The following is a 12,915-nucleotide window of genomic DNA, read 5'->3' as shown; positions in this document are numbered from 1 at the left end:
CCTGGCCAAGTTTACTTCTCAAAGGGCTTGAGCCTTTCTGGTTGCAAATAAAGTCAACTTTAGTTTGGGCTGTGGATTCTTCTACTGGAATTAGACACTTAGTTACTCTTGTGGTCCTGGAGTTAATTTCCAGAATAAAATAAAGTTTAAACATTAGACTGAAGTCCTTTCTGGTGTCAGGAAAGGCTTCTTAAGAAAACTATCCTGATGAAAACGATAGACGACCTTATGAATCATCCCCTGTTTTAGATATCTGCTCTGTTACCATTCCCAAAGAAATCTAAGTCTTTGAGAAGATGAAATATGAGTTGTGTCTTCTCTCCTTCCCCAAAAATAAGTAAACAACAAACAAAATCTAAATTTAGGCTGGTTTTTAATGAAGCCAAGGAATTGAAATGGCCAACTAACCAGGGTTTTTATTTTGCCACAGTTGCTTTCCAAGATACTTCTGCTGGTTAGAAACACAGCATCAGAATGCTGATACTGACCAGGACAAAGAAAAAATAATAATAATTTAAAAATCACTGAAGTAATTGTATCTTTTAATAAACTAGAACTAATTATGGGCATTCCTGCCCTGCTAAAGCCAGAGTCCTCAGCAATAGTCTAGATTGAGAGACCTCAGCAGCTCCTCCTGACAAAACTGCCACCACCAGTCATTTCTCATAAACAGACTTCACTCACTGCCCCAGTGATTATCTTAGACTTTTACAGAATATTATTGGCAGAAAGACAAACATTCAGGAAATTAATTTTGAGAATCTACACTTCGACATATGCTTCTGTCAGCAATCAGAAATCCAAACCCTTTTGTAATTTACCCTGTGCCTGTTCTGCACAAACTTCTGTGCAGCAGTTTCCCTACATATGGATCTTTATATTAGCCATAGGAAGTGAAAGGCTTAAGAGATATAACAATTCTTGATCAAAGAAAATAAATAATACATTACAAGTATATTTATTAACTAATGATACTACAGACACTGACACGGCTTAGTTGTTTATACAAGTCCAGCATATAACTGAAGAAGAAATAGAAGAATGTATTTATTGTACCATTAGTAACAACTTACAAAAAAACTGCTTAAAGAAAGCTAATCATCCACCAACTCTGTTGTTATATTTTCAGTCTATTCAATTTTCAAAGGTACTGGAAGAAAAAGCAAAATGAAAACCATATTCTTTCAATCTAGTGGAAACTACTGGCACAGACTTCTTCAGACATATTTGGAAGGAGAAATCAAGGTGTTATTGTTCAAACACTTGGTCTCAGAAACAGGATTGTGGTATCCCTAAAAAAGGTTTTGAGGAAAAAATATGCACACACATATATGTACACATATCTTCTATCAATTTTCACTGCAACACTCATATATAATTACTAGAAAAAGATGAACATGTGCAAATTACCTGAGAGAAAAGTTTGACAGTAGTAGCATCTTTTGTAAGCTAAATGCAAAAGTGTCTCAAGCTCAGTAGTAAAATATCCTTTTTGGCTATGGTTATGACATAATCCTTAAAAAAAACACCTGCTGCTTAATTATAGTTTGATTAGTACCATACCGAAACCCAACACCTATGACTGCTAGTATACCTCTGGAACTGAACAAATTGGAAGGTTGGGGATAAATGTCATTTGCCTAAATAACAAGGAAACCATAATTTCAGGTTTTACTGGAAAATACAAATACTGTTAGCTTCACTGCCAAGGACTCACCAGCCAGAACAATCGAAGCAAAAACGCAAGCTACAAAATTGACTGTGAAGCAGAGCATCTTATGTTATTTTGAGAAGGCAAGACAAGACACCTTCCATCTCTCCACATCCTTCAGACTTTCATCATCTGAATACAATAAAGCCTGTTAAAATTCCACTTATGCTAAGTAATTGACTTTAATGTTGTTCTCCTCCAATATGTAATCTTAGCTGCTCATTTTCTGTTCAACCTTACCTGTATGTTCATCATTCTTTTCCCTGAAGCATCATCTACTGGGTCCCTGAGGGATCTCATTTCACATAAGCAAATAGGTGGCTGACCTAAAGCTCTGGTCCTTTCCACTCTTTTATTTTCCTTCTGAAGTGCTGAAGCAACCAGGAGAGACAGACGGGCCCAGCACAAATAAAAAACCTAAAGGAAGGGACTGAGCTAGTCTCTTAATGAAAATTCAGGCACAAAGTAAGACTTCCCAGGGAAAGGAAGCAACTATGTCTGAAAGAAAAGCTAGTCAGTTGGCAGAAACTGCATCTTTTATCAAGGTGTACAATTAAAAGAAAACTCCTGCATACCTTCTAAATATCCTCATCCCCTCTTCTGCTCCTTCTCTAGTCAATTCTAATTGCAAGAGTCACATACCTATACAACTGGCATATGTATTGCATTAATGATGAGCTTGCATCTCTTCTCTACACTATCTCTTTTTGTCCAAGCCAAAATTTCATACCTTTTCTCAACATGGAGAATATTGTTATCTGTCACATTTACTTAACTTGACAGAAAACCAAAGGTCTCATTAATTTCTGTTTTTTCTCTGTCTATATGAGTTCTATATTATCTATATTATACTGACCAGGATGCAAAAAAAAAAAAAAAAAATCCCATAGAAAGAATTGTATCTTTTAATAAACCAGGATTAATTATGGGCATTCCTGCCCTATATATCTATATCTATCTCTCTCTCTATGTATCTATAATATATATTATATACATTATGAATATCTATATTATCTCTTTTTCGTTTTAGTGATGTATAACTTCAGAACTTACACAATTTTGTCTTCCTCAGAGTCTGTCATAAGAGAGTCTATATCACCAGCAAGGGCTTATATACAGTATAAACAAACAGAAGAAACAATATAGTTATGGATGTATTCAAGATCTTGAAGATTGTTTCAAGGGTGGGAGTTACAATGTGGGACTTAGAGACTTTCGTAGTATCATTTACACATAAAGAGATATTTGTTGCCTTCATAGTTTGACTCTAACCCTCTTAGCAAAGTTAAACAATCAAAGCATCTCAAGACTTGTTTTAAGTTGAAAGCTAATTCAAGACTATAAAAACAGAGACTGACTTCATTCTTGAAAAACTGCATGTGAAAACAAGCAACAAAGTTACTATAATGCAGTAATTGTTTGGACTTGCCCGCATTACAAAGTTTTCCCTCTCTAGAAGCACTGGTAGTAGAGTCTCAAAACTGGCACCTTGAGTAAATGGAGTGTGAACACATGAATTTCAAGGTTGAAGTGAGGCAAAAGAAGTTTGAAACAAATATATTATGCCCTTCAGAATGAGTACATTTACACAAAAAGCCACCCCTCTCCCTTCTTCAACAATTTAAGAAAAACTATAGAAAAACTATACTCCAGACTAAATTTTGCCTTCTTAACGCTGGTCACAGAAAGGTATATTAAAAAATGCTCTTTTTTATTAGTATTTCTCTTTTGCTTTTAACAGAGTCATGCTGAACGCTGTTGCAGGCAGCAACTGTGCAAGCAGTATCTTTATCTTAAAACGCTCAGCCTTCTGGACAGTTACTCTTACATTCAACTTCGTTCTCTCCAAATCTGCATATTTGCTTTTTTGTTTGTACTGGGAGACATACATGAAATGTAGGGAATTTAAATGTGTTTCTTGTGGCACAATCAGAAAAGAAGCCAAAAAAAGTTTTCATCAATGAGACAAAGAAAAAATAGAAAGTGAAGAGGTAGAAAAGTATAAAAGTTGTCAAAAAGGAAATAAATTACTTGAAGATGACAGAATATACAACAAAAACACGAGACAGAAGGGAAGCAGATAAACAAGCATACTATGGCTTCATATCATTGCAAGTTACTTATTCAACATGCAATTTTGCACGATGGCATTACAAAACATAATTATACAAAACGTTTCATCACCTTACCAGAGAGAATAATTTTATTAAGCATGTGACAGATCTCCATCGTGTGAGACTTACAAATGAGTAAGTCCAAAGCTTCAGATGCTCCAGATTGCTTCCAAATAAAAAAGCAAACATTCAGACATTTACCTCTCTGTGAGTACATAGTGTGGTACGTCTTCAGGGTAAGCAGTACTGCCAGAGCCATGAAGTGATTCATCGTTCATCCACGTTTTCCTGCACAGGACTTTTCAGAAAAGAAGACATTTCTATTTATTTCTTTCATGAGAAGGCATGCTGGAAAATAGTCCAGATAACATTACTGTATTTAAGAATAAATAAATGCCCAAACAGACAGTTTACTGTACACAGTTTAAGAGAAATTCAGGAATAATGAGCAAAGAAAGATAAGGAATGAAAAAAACCCTCTTGTTTTAAGGACCAAATTACAGCATAGGGAAAAAACCCCTGCCACTACACTCAAAAAGTCACATTTAATTTAAACAAATATACAGTATCTTTAAACTTTTTCCTCCACATATTTCCCAGGACCATTAAAATAAAGACTTGTCCTGATGTGTTCTGTCTTTCCTCGAGCACAAGTAACAAGACGTCTACCCTAATAAGGAAAATAAAAAAAGGGGGAGGGGGGCAGTAGAAGTATGAAAAGTCTTGTTGTTTCTACTATACCTAGAGCCTGACTGACAAATCCAGTAGATTTTGGCAAGCATGGTCTTGACCTTATGCTACCGTCTTGGACACCAATATGGAGGGCTTTAGTCAGACAGGAGTTGAAGCCACAGTCCTGGACGGGCTGTCATCTCAAGCACCACAGAGCTATATCTAGCATTCCTTTAACAGTCGCATCAGGATGAAACTCTGCTTGACTTGCACAGCCCAGTCCTGAGGGACTGATCCTATGTTAGGTTCCCTAAGATACGAATCACCTGAAAACTTCGCCATGCAGAAATGAGAGGTAAACGTTCAGCAGCAGTATGGTAAAAAGCACTCAGGCACAGAGATGCAGGAATCCGAACAACAGGAACAGCATTATGGATATAGCTATCTTTAACTTTTAATTTCCACTTTTTCCATTTCTGGAGCTCTGTATCATACTGATAATAAAAGAGTCTTCTACCATTGCTTCCAAAACAGAATTTGGAACTGCTTAGGAGAACAGATAACCAGGAAGGGACAGGGATTCACTCCAGAATTTATTCCTAATAACTCGGAGCTACAGACATCTAACGACCCTGCCTTAAGACTCATTGGATTTAAGAAGCTCTGAACATCTCCAAAGATTCAAAAGAAAAGATTACAATCTCTTTTTCTCATGTTTCTAAAGGTCACAGGGAAAAAGTAGTACTGCAACACAGGGCTCAATGCTCACAACAAGCCCCCTTGCTGCACTGTCAGACAACGTTTTCCTTGTGAGCACTAACACTTCACATGGCGAGATACATATTTAAAAGGTAAGTATTGCCTTACCTAATTAGCCTTAATTAGCCTAATTAGCCCATTAGCCTTACCTAATATATAAACTTCTGAAGTTTTTCTTACCAAATATATATACCAATATCCTCAAGACTATTTGGATATCGCTAAAATCAACATGAATAAAGACTCTATTTTTTTTTTTTTTAAACATGCTTAATTCACAAGTAACTGACAGACTGCTCCAAGAACTGAGATAAGGAAATATGGTTTTCTACAGACTTTCTAAGTATTGGGGGTTTTCCTCACATGATCAAATTTAATATCCAAAATGGAAAATAATTTTATACATTTTGGCTGGAATAAACACCTTTTTGTTATGGAGCAATGTGATTCAAACAGAAGTCTTTCCAGAGCAGATTATGTTAAAACTTCTCGTAACTCTCCAGTGTTCCTCTGAAGTACACAAAAATAATATTGAGACACAAAGCCATTTCATATACCATGCCCTTTGATAAAAAAGGGCAAGCAATACAAAGAAAACAAAACTGTCTTTAAAGTCAAGGGAGTTGACTCTGATCTAAGACCAATTTAACACAAGGATGGTCAGTTAGGCTCAGTGGCTTAGCTCAAGAAACTACAGGCTTGTCAGCCTCACCTGCATCCCTGGAAAGGTGATGGAACAACTCATCCTGACTGTTGTCATTAAATAGATGAAGGAAAAGGTGGTTATCAGGGAGAGTCAACATGAATTCACCAAGGGGAAATCCTGATTGACCAACCTGACACCCTTGTATGAGTGCTTAACTGGCTGGCTAGATGAGGGGAGAGCAGTGGATGGCATATGCCTTGATTTCAGCAAGGCTTTTGACACTGTCTCCCATAACATCCTCATCAGAAAGCTCAGGCAGTGTGGCTTGGATGAGTGGACAGTGAGGTGAATTGAGGCTACCTGAATGACAGAACCAAGAGGATGGTGATCAATGGCACAGAATCAAGTTGGAGGCCTGTGGCCAATGGAGTTCCTCAGGGATCGGCTCTGGGGCCAGTCTTGCACAAAATTTTCATGAATAACCTGGAGAAGGGACAGCAAGTTCCCTGATGGCACCAAACTGGGAGGTCTGGCTGATTTCCCAGAAGGCTGTTCTGCCATTCAGCAGGATCTTGACTGGCTTGAGAGTTGGGCAGAGAGGAACCTCATGAGGACAAGTGCAAAATTCTGGTGAGGAACAATCCCATGCACCAGTACAGGCTGGGGATTGACCTGCTGAAGAGCAGCTCTGCAGAGAGAGACCTGGGAGTCCTAGTTGATAACAGACTGAACATGAGCCAGCAATGTGTCCTCATGGCCAATGGCATCCTGGGATGCATCAAGAAGAGTGTGGCCAGCAGGCTGAGAGAGGTTCTGTTTCTCCGCTCTACTCTGCCCTGGTGAGGCCTCATCTGGAGTACTGTGTCCAGTTCTGGGCTCCTCAGCTCAAGAGGGCCAGGGACGTTCTGGAGAGAGTCCAGCACAGGGCAACCAAAATGATCAAGGGACTGGAGCATCTTCCTTATGAGGAAAGGCTGCGGGAATTGGGGCTGTTTAGTTTAGAGAAGAGGAGACAGAGAGGAGATCTTTTAAATATTTACAAATATCTAAAGGGTGGATGTCAGGAGGTTGGGGCATCCCTTTTTTTGATGTTATCTGGCAACAGGACAAGGGGTAATGGGATGAAGCTCGAACACAAAAAGTTCCATTTAAATATAAGAAAAAGCTATTTCACTCTGAGGGTGACAGAGCCCTGGCACAGGCTGTCCAGAGGGAGGTTGTGGAGTCTCCTTCCTTGGAGGTCTTCAAGATCCGCCTGGACATGTTCGTGTGTGACCTGGTCTAGGTGGACCTACTTCTGCAGGCGGGTTGGACTAGATGATCCCTCAAGGTCTCTTCCAGCCCCTACCATTCTATGATTCTATGTTTTCTCATGTATCACTGAAATCTAACATTAAATACAGTGGGAAAGTATTGTGGAAGTCAGGACATGTTAGACAAATTGTTTAAATTACTTTCTGTTTGGAAAACTAAACTCTTTTCTGCTCTTAAGGGGCATTCTCAACAATTGCATTGAAATAAATATGTAATATAACTATCTCTTGTGAGTTATTTACACTGTCAGCTTAGTAACGACATAGCCTACAACACTTTAATTGATGCATCATACAAACACCCTATGCATGATGTAGGCTGTGTCATTGGAAACGTGTAATAAATGACCATCCAAATATAAACATATTTTGGACTGCCATAATGCCTTTCAGTATTCCCTATATTAATAATGTAGTTCAATGCTACATACTAAAATATGATGATATGTGCCACAACTGTATCAAACCAGTTTTCATGGGGAAGGTTCCGGAATTCTATGACAAAAAAGAAGATGAGGTCATTTTAAACAAATGAAACACTATTTGAGGAAAAATGACAGATGATCCTGAATATAGAAGTAATATTTTGATTTATATCATCTTTATGCAGAAACTTCTGCCTACAACTAACAGATTAATCACACACGATAACTATTACCAACTAATGTCAAGCACTTATCCCATATTATCACTAATTAAGTACTTTTATAAAATCATCATTTAAAAATCTGTGTCATGGTTACCAAGATTAAAACCAAATCAAAACAGTTGTACAAAATACATTATGGATTTCATTAAAAAACCCCAAACAAACAAAACCAAAACACATATATATTATGATAATAGATTAACTACATCCTTGCCAAAAGTGAATATAATTGAACAACAAAGGAAATGAAGACAGAAAGCCAAGGAAGGTTTTTTGGTATCTAAATAATACATAACCTTGAAAGAGGCAAAATGCTACCTCTGAGAACGAGTGAGCAATTAACAAATGCTACAAGAAAAGTGACAATCACAACCAATGTTCTGGTGAATTGCTTGGTTCAGATCTGATAATCTGAGAAGATATGAATACCACACTAGTACGCCACAATTCTTTATCTGAGCATGAATCACTGCTGACTGCTTTTTTTTTAAGCCTAAGAGAAGCCATGTTTTGTCACGGTGCTCTAATCTGGAATGTCTGTGTGTTTGTTTCCATGAATTGCAGGCAAGAACAAGAAGATTTAATGCCAGTGATTTTGAATATGGACTGCAGATACGTTAACTTGAATACTCTTTCCTTTCTAGCTAATTTTGTCATTAAGATAATTTTGCAATGGCATTTCTCTGTCATAGAATCGTAGAGCAGTTTGTCCAACTGCTTTCGGTTTGGTTTTTTTTTTGCATTTGTTTCCTCTTGCCCTGCCACTGTACACCTCCACAAAAAGTTTAGCAGTCTTCTTAGAGCTCCTGTTAGTTAGGCAAGGACTGCAGTTAGAGCTGCCTTTATCTTTCTCTTTTCAAGGCTAGGCAAAACTCAGCCCTTTCAGTGACTCGTACATGTGCTCCAGCCTCCAAAGCCTCTTCATGTTTCTCTGCTGGACTCAGTACAGTCTGTTAGTGAGCCCAAAAGCGGAGACAGTAATTTTGAGACCTGCCTGGACATGTTCCTATGCGACCTGATCTAGGTGGACCTGCTTCTGCAGGGGTTTTGGACTAGATGATCTCTAAAGGTCCCTTCCAACTCCTACCAATCTATGATTCTATGATTGGGCCTCCTAAGTAACAAACAGAAGGAAATTATCCCTCCCCTAAGCTATAATTCTTTACCACCATTAACAATAGTAGTTATGGTTACAATTTCTAGGCTGAATCTGTATTAGGACACACTGTGAAGTCATCTATAAAATGGGAGATAATAATAAACTCTAAGTTGAAGATGATTGGACATAAAATGATCTGTGAGAGCTACAGAAGTTAGCTGAACAAGAAATTTTTCATTTTACCCTGTATTCTTACCATTCTTAAAAATTCAGCATGTGTGGGAAAAATAAGGCAGATTTGCTTAGTCTTGTCAGTTTTTTTTAAACTCATGAATACATGGTATATTAGTAATACTTCTCTGAGAATGCTACCTGGGGTATGGTAAGATGGACACAAACTGATTCAGGGTTTCCCCAGCCTAACTTAAAGTTAGTCAATATCAACAGACACACCAAAAGAACAGAACCATTTTGGATTACCTGGCAGCAATTGAAATAATATTCAGCAGCAACAGAAATTGTTCAGAGACCTGACAATTAAAGTGTAATCACTCAAAAAGTGGAAACAGGACAGGAGGGAATTACCTTGGGAAGAGACAAAATCTTCAGTAGGTAGTTGGTAAATAATCTAAATAAGTATCTCCAGGTAAACTATTTCTCCTGCAGAGGAAAAGGCTGTCTATGATCCCTGAAGTCTCATCCAGGCCAACGCTTTCATCACTGCACAGCAGGTAAGAAAAAGAAATTCCCGTTACTCATCTGGTAAACATGTCTAAGATAAGTGTTTCATCAAATCTCTTTTCAAAGGCATTAATTCAGCTGAAATTTCTTTTAAGATCAGGCTCATAGTGCTCAGGAGTCATGGGCCGGGAGTTGGAGCTATATGATGCACATACTGCAGCAGTACCTGCAACACCTATGTGTATAAGAAAAGGAAGCCTCTGCTATGAATATATAGTATTCATTGACCACAGAGTCAATCTGCTTTGTCTTCTTAAACCTACATATTTCAAATCATGCTTCCTATAATCTTCCTTCCTCAATACCGTTTGCTTTGCGTGACTTAAAATCACTGCCAGTCACAACCCACATTCTCAAATGAACTGAGGTCTGTACACAAGCTGGGAAAATAAACATTTTCAGCTGCTAGGATTCTGAAAACTTTATCTATTTAACAGAAATTGTTACATAGGGACACCAAATCATAAACATTATTGATCAAACACATTTTTCTAAACTAAGCACGGAATAGGACTGTCAGTGAGGCAAATGCAGTAATAATGCCACTTTGGATTTCTATTTTTATATTTCATATTTTTAAATACATTTTTCATCCTGTGTTTTCATTCCCTCCACTTCCACAGACAGACAGACTGAGAGCAGGAATCACAATTTAAGTTCATGCCACACAATACAAAGTCGTTAACATACCTGATGTGTTTAGTGCCAAAATCTAATAAAGTTCCATAGCCACCAAAAAGAAAGAGACATCTCTAGAAAGTAAGCCAGACCATAGGTAGACTAACTCATCCTCTGAAGGTGTTTCTCTCTTCTTAAACCAACAGGTAACTAGATAAGTGCTAAAATGAGCTAGAATGCCCTAAATCAATGATTTATACACTCTTCATTGAAATGTGCCTTTGCTCTCCTGATTCCTGCAATTTCCAGTATTATATGCCCCGCAAAATCAACAATGCAGAGAAGATAACCAACTGAGATAGCTTTACTTGGGAAAGGGAGCAATGTCATGCCACTAGAAACCTACTGTTTGTAAATTAGCACCTGACAAAGCCTCATACAACTAAAGAGATACATCATACTGTTTATAGAAAAACTATTTTGCAATGTTATGGATTATGAAAAATATGACTAGCTGAGACACCAAATTCTGAAGTGGATGAACCCTTTCTTTAGTTCTTGTACTCAGGCTTTCTTCTCCTAATCAGTTTTGAAGATGGTTCCAATTACACTTAGCACACAAAATACATCTTCTTACAACATTGAAAAGTCCTAATAAGCCTTTCTGATATAATGGATGCGCAACAAGTTTAAAAGCTGCACATGGAAGAAAGGATTTATCATTAACGTCTGATAGGCATGTAATTATTTGATCACTTAGGGATAGTGTTATCTCTGTTTTCTCGATGTTTTCTTGTTTCTCTTTGATTCATGCTGTTAATTTTCTAAAGAGCTTTTCAAAACAGGAAAACAGGAAGGTTGGAATCCAAACATAAAAGCAATTAAACCGTGCAAAAATGGGGTTTTAAAATATAAAGCACTCAACAAACTCTGGAAAGCTGCTCCTGCCTCATCAGAAAGTAAATGCTAGCAATTTTAAGCAAGGAATCACATAACATGGTGATATGACTCATACCAACAGGAAGAATAATTTTACCACAATTTGCAGGCATGAACTACTTGTAATACTGTTAGAATCTGGTTTACTTTGCTGGAGTAGAGACTGGTCCAGCCATGCAAGGCCTAAATAAAAAGACTAAAAAGTTATGCCAAAAAAAAGGTCAAACTCCAGACAATGCAGAAACCACACAAGAATTTATGGTGTCTCTGCATTTACTCGGAAGGCTTTTTGAGGTTAAAAAACAGATTTCGGATGTTTAAAAGAAAGTAGCAGCAACACTTTTTCACTGTATGATGCTGGATTCAAAGGTCTGTGTTTGCATTTCTTGGCAACTCAATACCTTCCTGAAGCAAGACTAACACCAAACCTAATCACCTTCAGCGCAGCATCTTCATCCCGCTAAGTACCTCAGTAATTTTTGCTCAAGTCAAACCAGCAGCTTTTATGCTGTCGTTAAGCAGAAACCTCTTGAAAGCTGAAAAAGCTGGCGCGTCATAAAATGTGTTAAATTCAACAGTAAGCGACGGTGGTGCCGGGACGATCGGTTTCTGGAGTTCGAAGGAACTGTGTGAGGGCGGCGGCCTCGAGTCCCCGGGTCTCCTCCCGCAACCGCCGAGCCCAGGGGATGCCTGGAAAAACGGGAGTTAAAGGGTAGGCAAGGGGTCGAGGGAGCTTCATGAGAACCAAAAGGGCTAACGTCGAAATAATCCCCCCAAGAGAGTGTTTCAAAAGAAAGTGCCAGGGTGGAGAAGGTGCCGCGGGACGAGAGGGGAAGGGTGGATCACTGCGATAACGAAGGGTTGTCGCGACAGGGAGAGACCGGCAAAACCCACCTGCAGCCGCCACGGACCTCCCTCATGCGTGGAGCGAAGACAAGCCCTGGCTCCGTTACGGGAAGAGCCTCTCTCAGCCCTCCCTCTGCCTCCGCCTCTCAGGGCAGGGCGGCGCCGCCTCCCAGTCACTGAGGGCGAGAGAGCACCGCCGCGGGAATTTCCCGGCGCCGCCGCGGAAGCTCAGCCTGTTCCCTTGGCTCCCCTCCCGAAGGCAGGGCATGGGCACCGCCTGCCCTCTGTCACTCGCTCTGTGGCTGCCACCATCTGCCGGCGCCTCGATGCTTGCTGGGGAAGGGTCAGGCGGCAGAGGCCGGGTCGGGCCGGTCACCACAGGGTACTGTAGAGTCTGAGTCAGTGGGCAACAGAAATTGGCGCTGCAATAGCCGATCAAGGCAAGGTTAGCCTGAGAAGAGTGTGAGGAGCACAGAACGGTGCTTGGTCAAACAGTGTCTTTCTCCCTATGCTCCCAGTCCCAAGGTGGTCAGAAACCATGTATTGGAGTGATGTCTCCAAAATGCCTCTGCCTCAAGTGCCATAGCCCCAGGGTTCCTGTGCCTCCTTGGCCGGACTCCAGGGCACGGGGAGTCACAAGGTAGGTCAGGTGAGGAGGTGGCACACAAAGTCAAACTATCCATTCCCAGAACTGTAGGACCATGAGATGGGAAGGGAGACCAGATTGGAACAGATGACTCTGCTTTTCAGCCATGGGTCCCAGTTGGGCAGGCCTTGCTAAGATGTTGAGAGGTACAGTGTGCTGAAA

General features: G+C 39.6%; 1 protein-coding gene across 9 annotated transcripts in view; it reads right to left on the bottom strand.

Moving 5' to 3' along the window:
* The window catches only part of OSMR (oncostatin M receptor), a 40,716-nt gene extending 28,479 nt beyond the window's left edge, over window positions 1-12,237 (bottom strand). For 5 of the 9 annotated variants that reach the window (XM_062019041.1, XM_062019042.1, XM_062019034.1 and 2 more), the window contains exons 1-4: window positions 12,156-12,237; window positions 11,698-11,951; window positions 9,549-9,683; window positions 4,027-4,123 (exon numbers count right to left, since the gene is read on the bottom strand). In XM_062019041.1, the coding sequence (XP_061875025.1) occupies window positions 4,027-4,096 (70 nt within the window). In that variant the 5' untranslated portion in view covers window positions 4,097-4,123; window positions 9,549-9,683; window positions 11,698-11,951; window positions 12,156-12,237. Of the gene's footprint in view, window positions 1-4,026; window positions 4,174-7,646; window positions 7,711-9,548; window positions 9,684-11,697; window positions 11,952-12,155 lie in introns of all 9 variants that reach the window. The other 4 variants (XM_062019035.1, XM_062019036.1, XM_062019037.1 and 1 more) reach the window with 4 other exon arrangements.
* Between the last annotated feature and the right edge of the window lie 678 nt (window positions 12,238-12,915).

Source organism: Colius striatus, chromosome Z (assembly GCF_028858725.1).
Source record: "Colius striatus isolate bColStr4 chromosome Z, bColStr4.1.hap1, whole genome shotgun sequence".
Classification (NCBI taxonomy): domain Eukaryota; kingdom Metazoa; phylum Chordata; class Aves; order Coliiformes; family Coliidae; genus Colius; species Colius striatus.
This window is presented reverse-complemented; position numbering and strand designations above follow the sequence as displayed.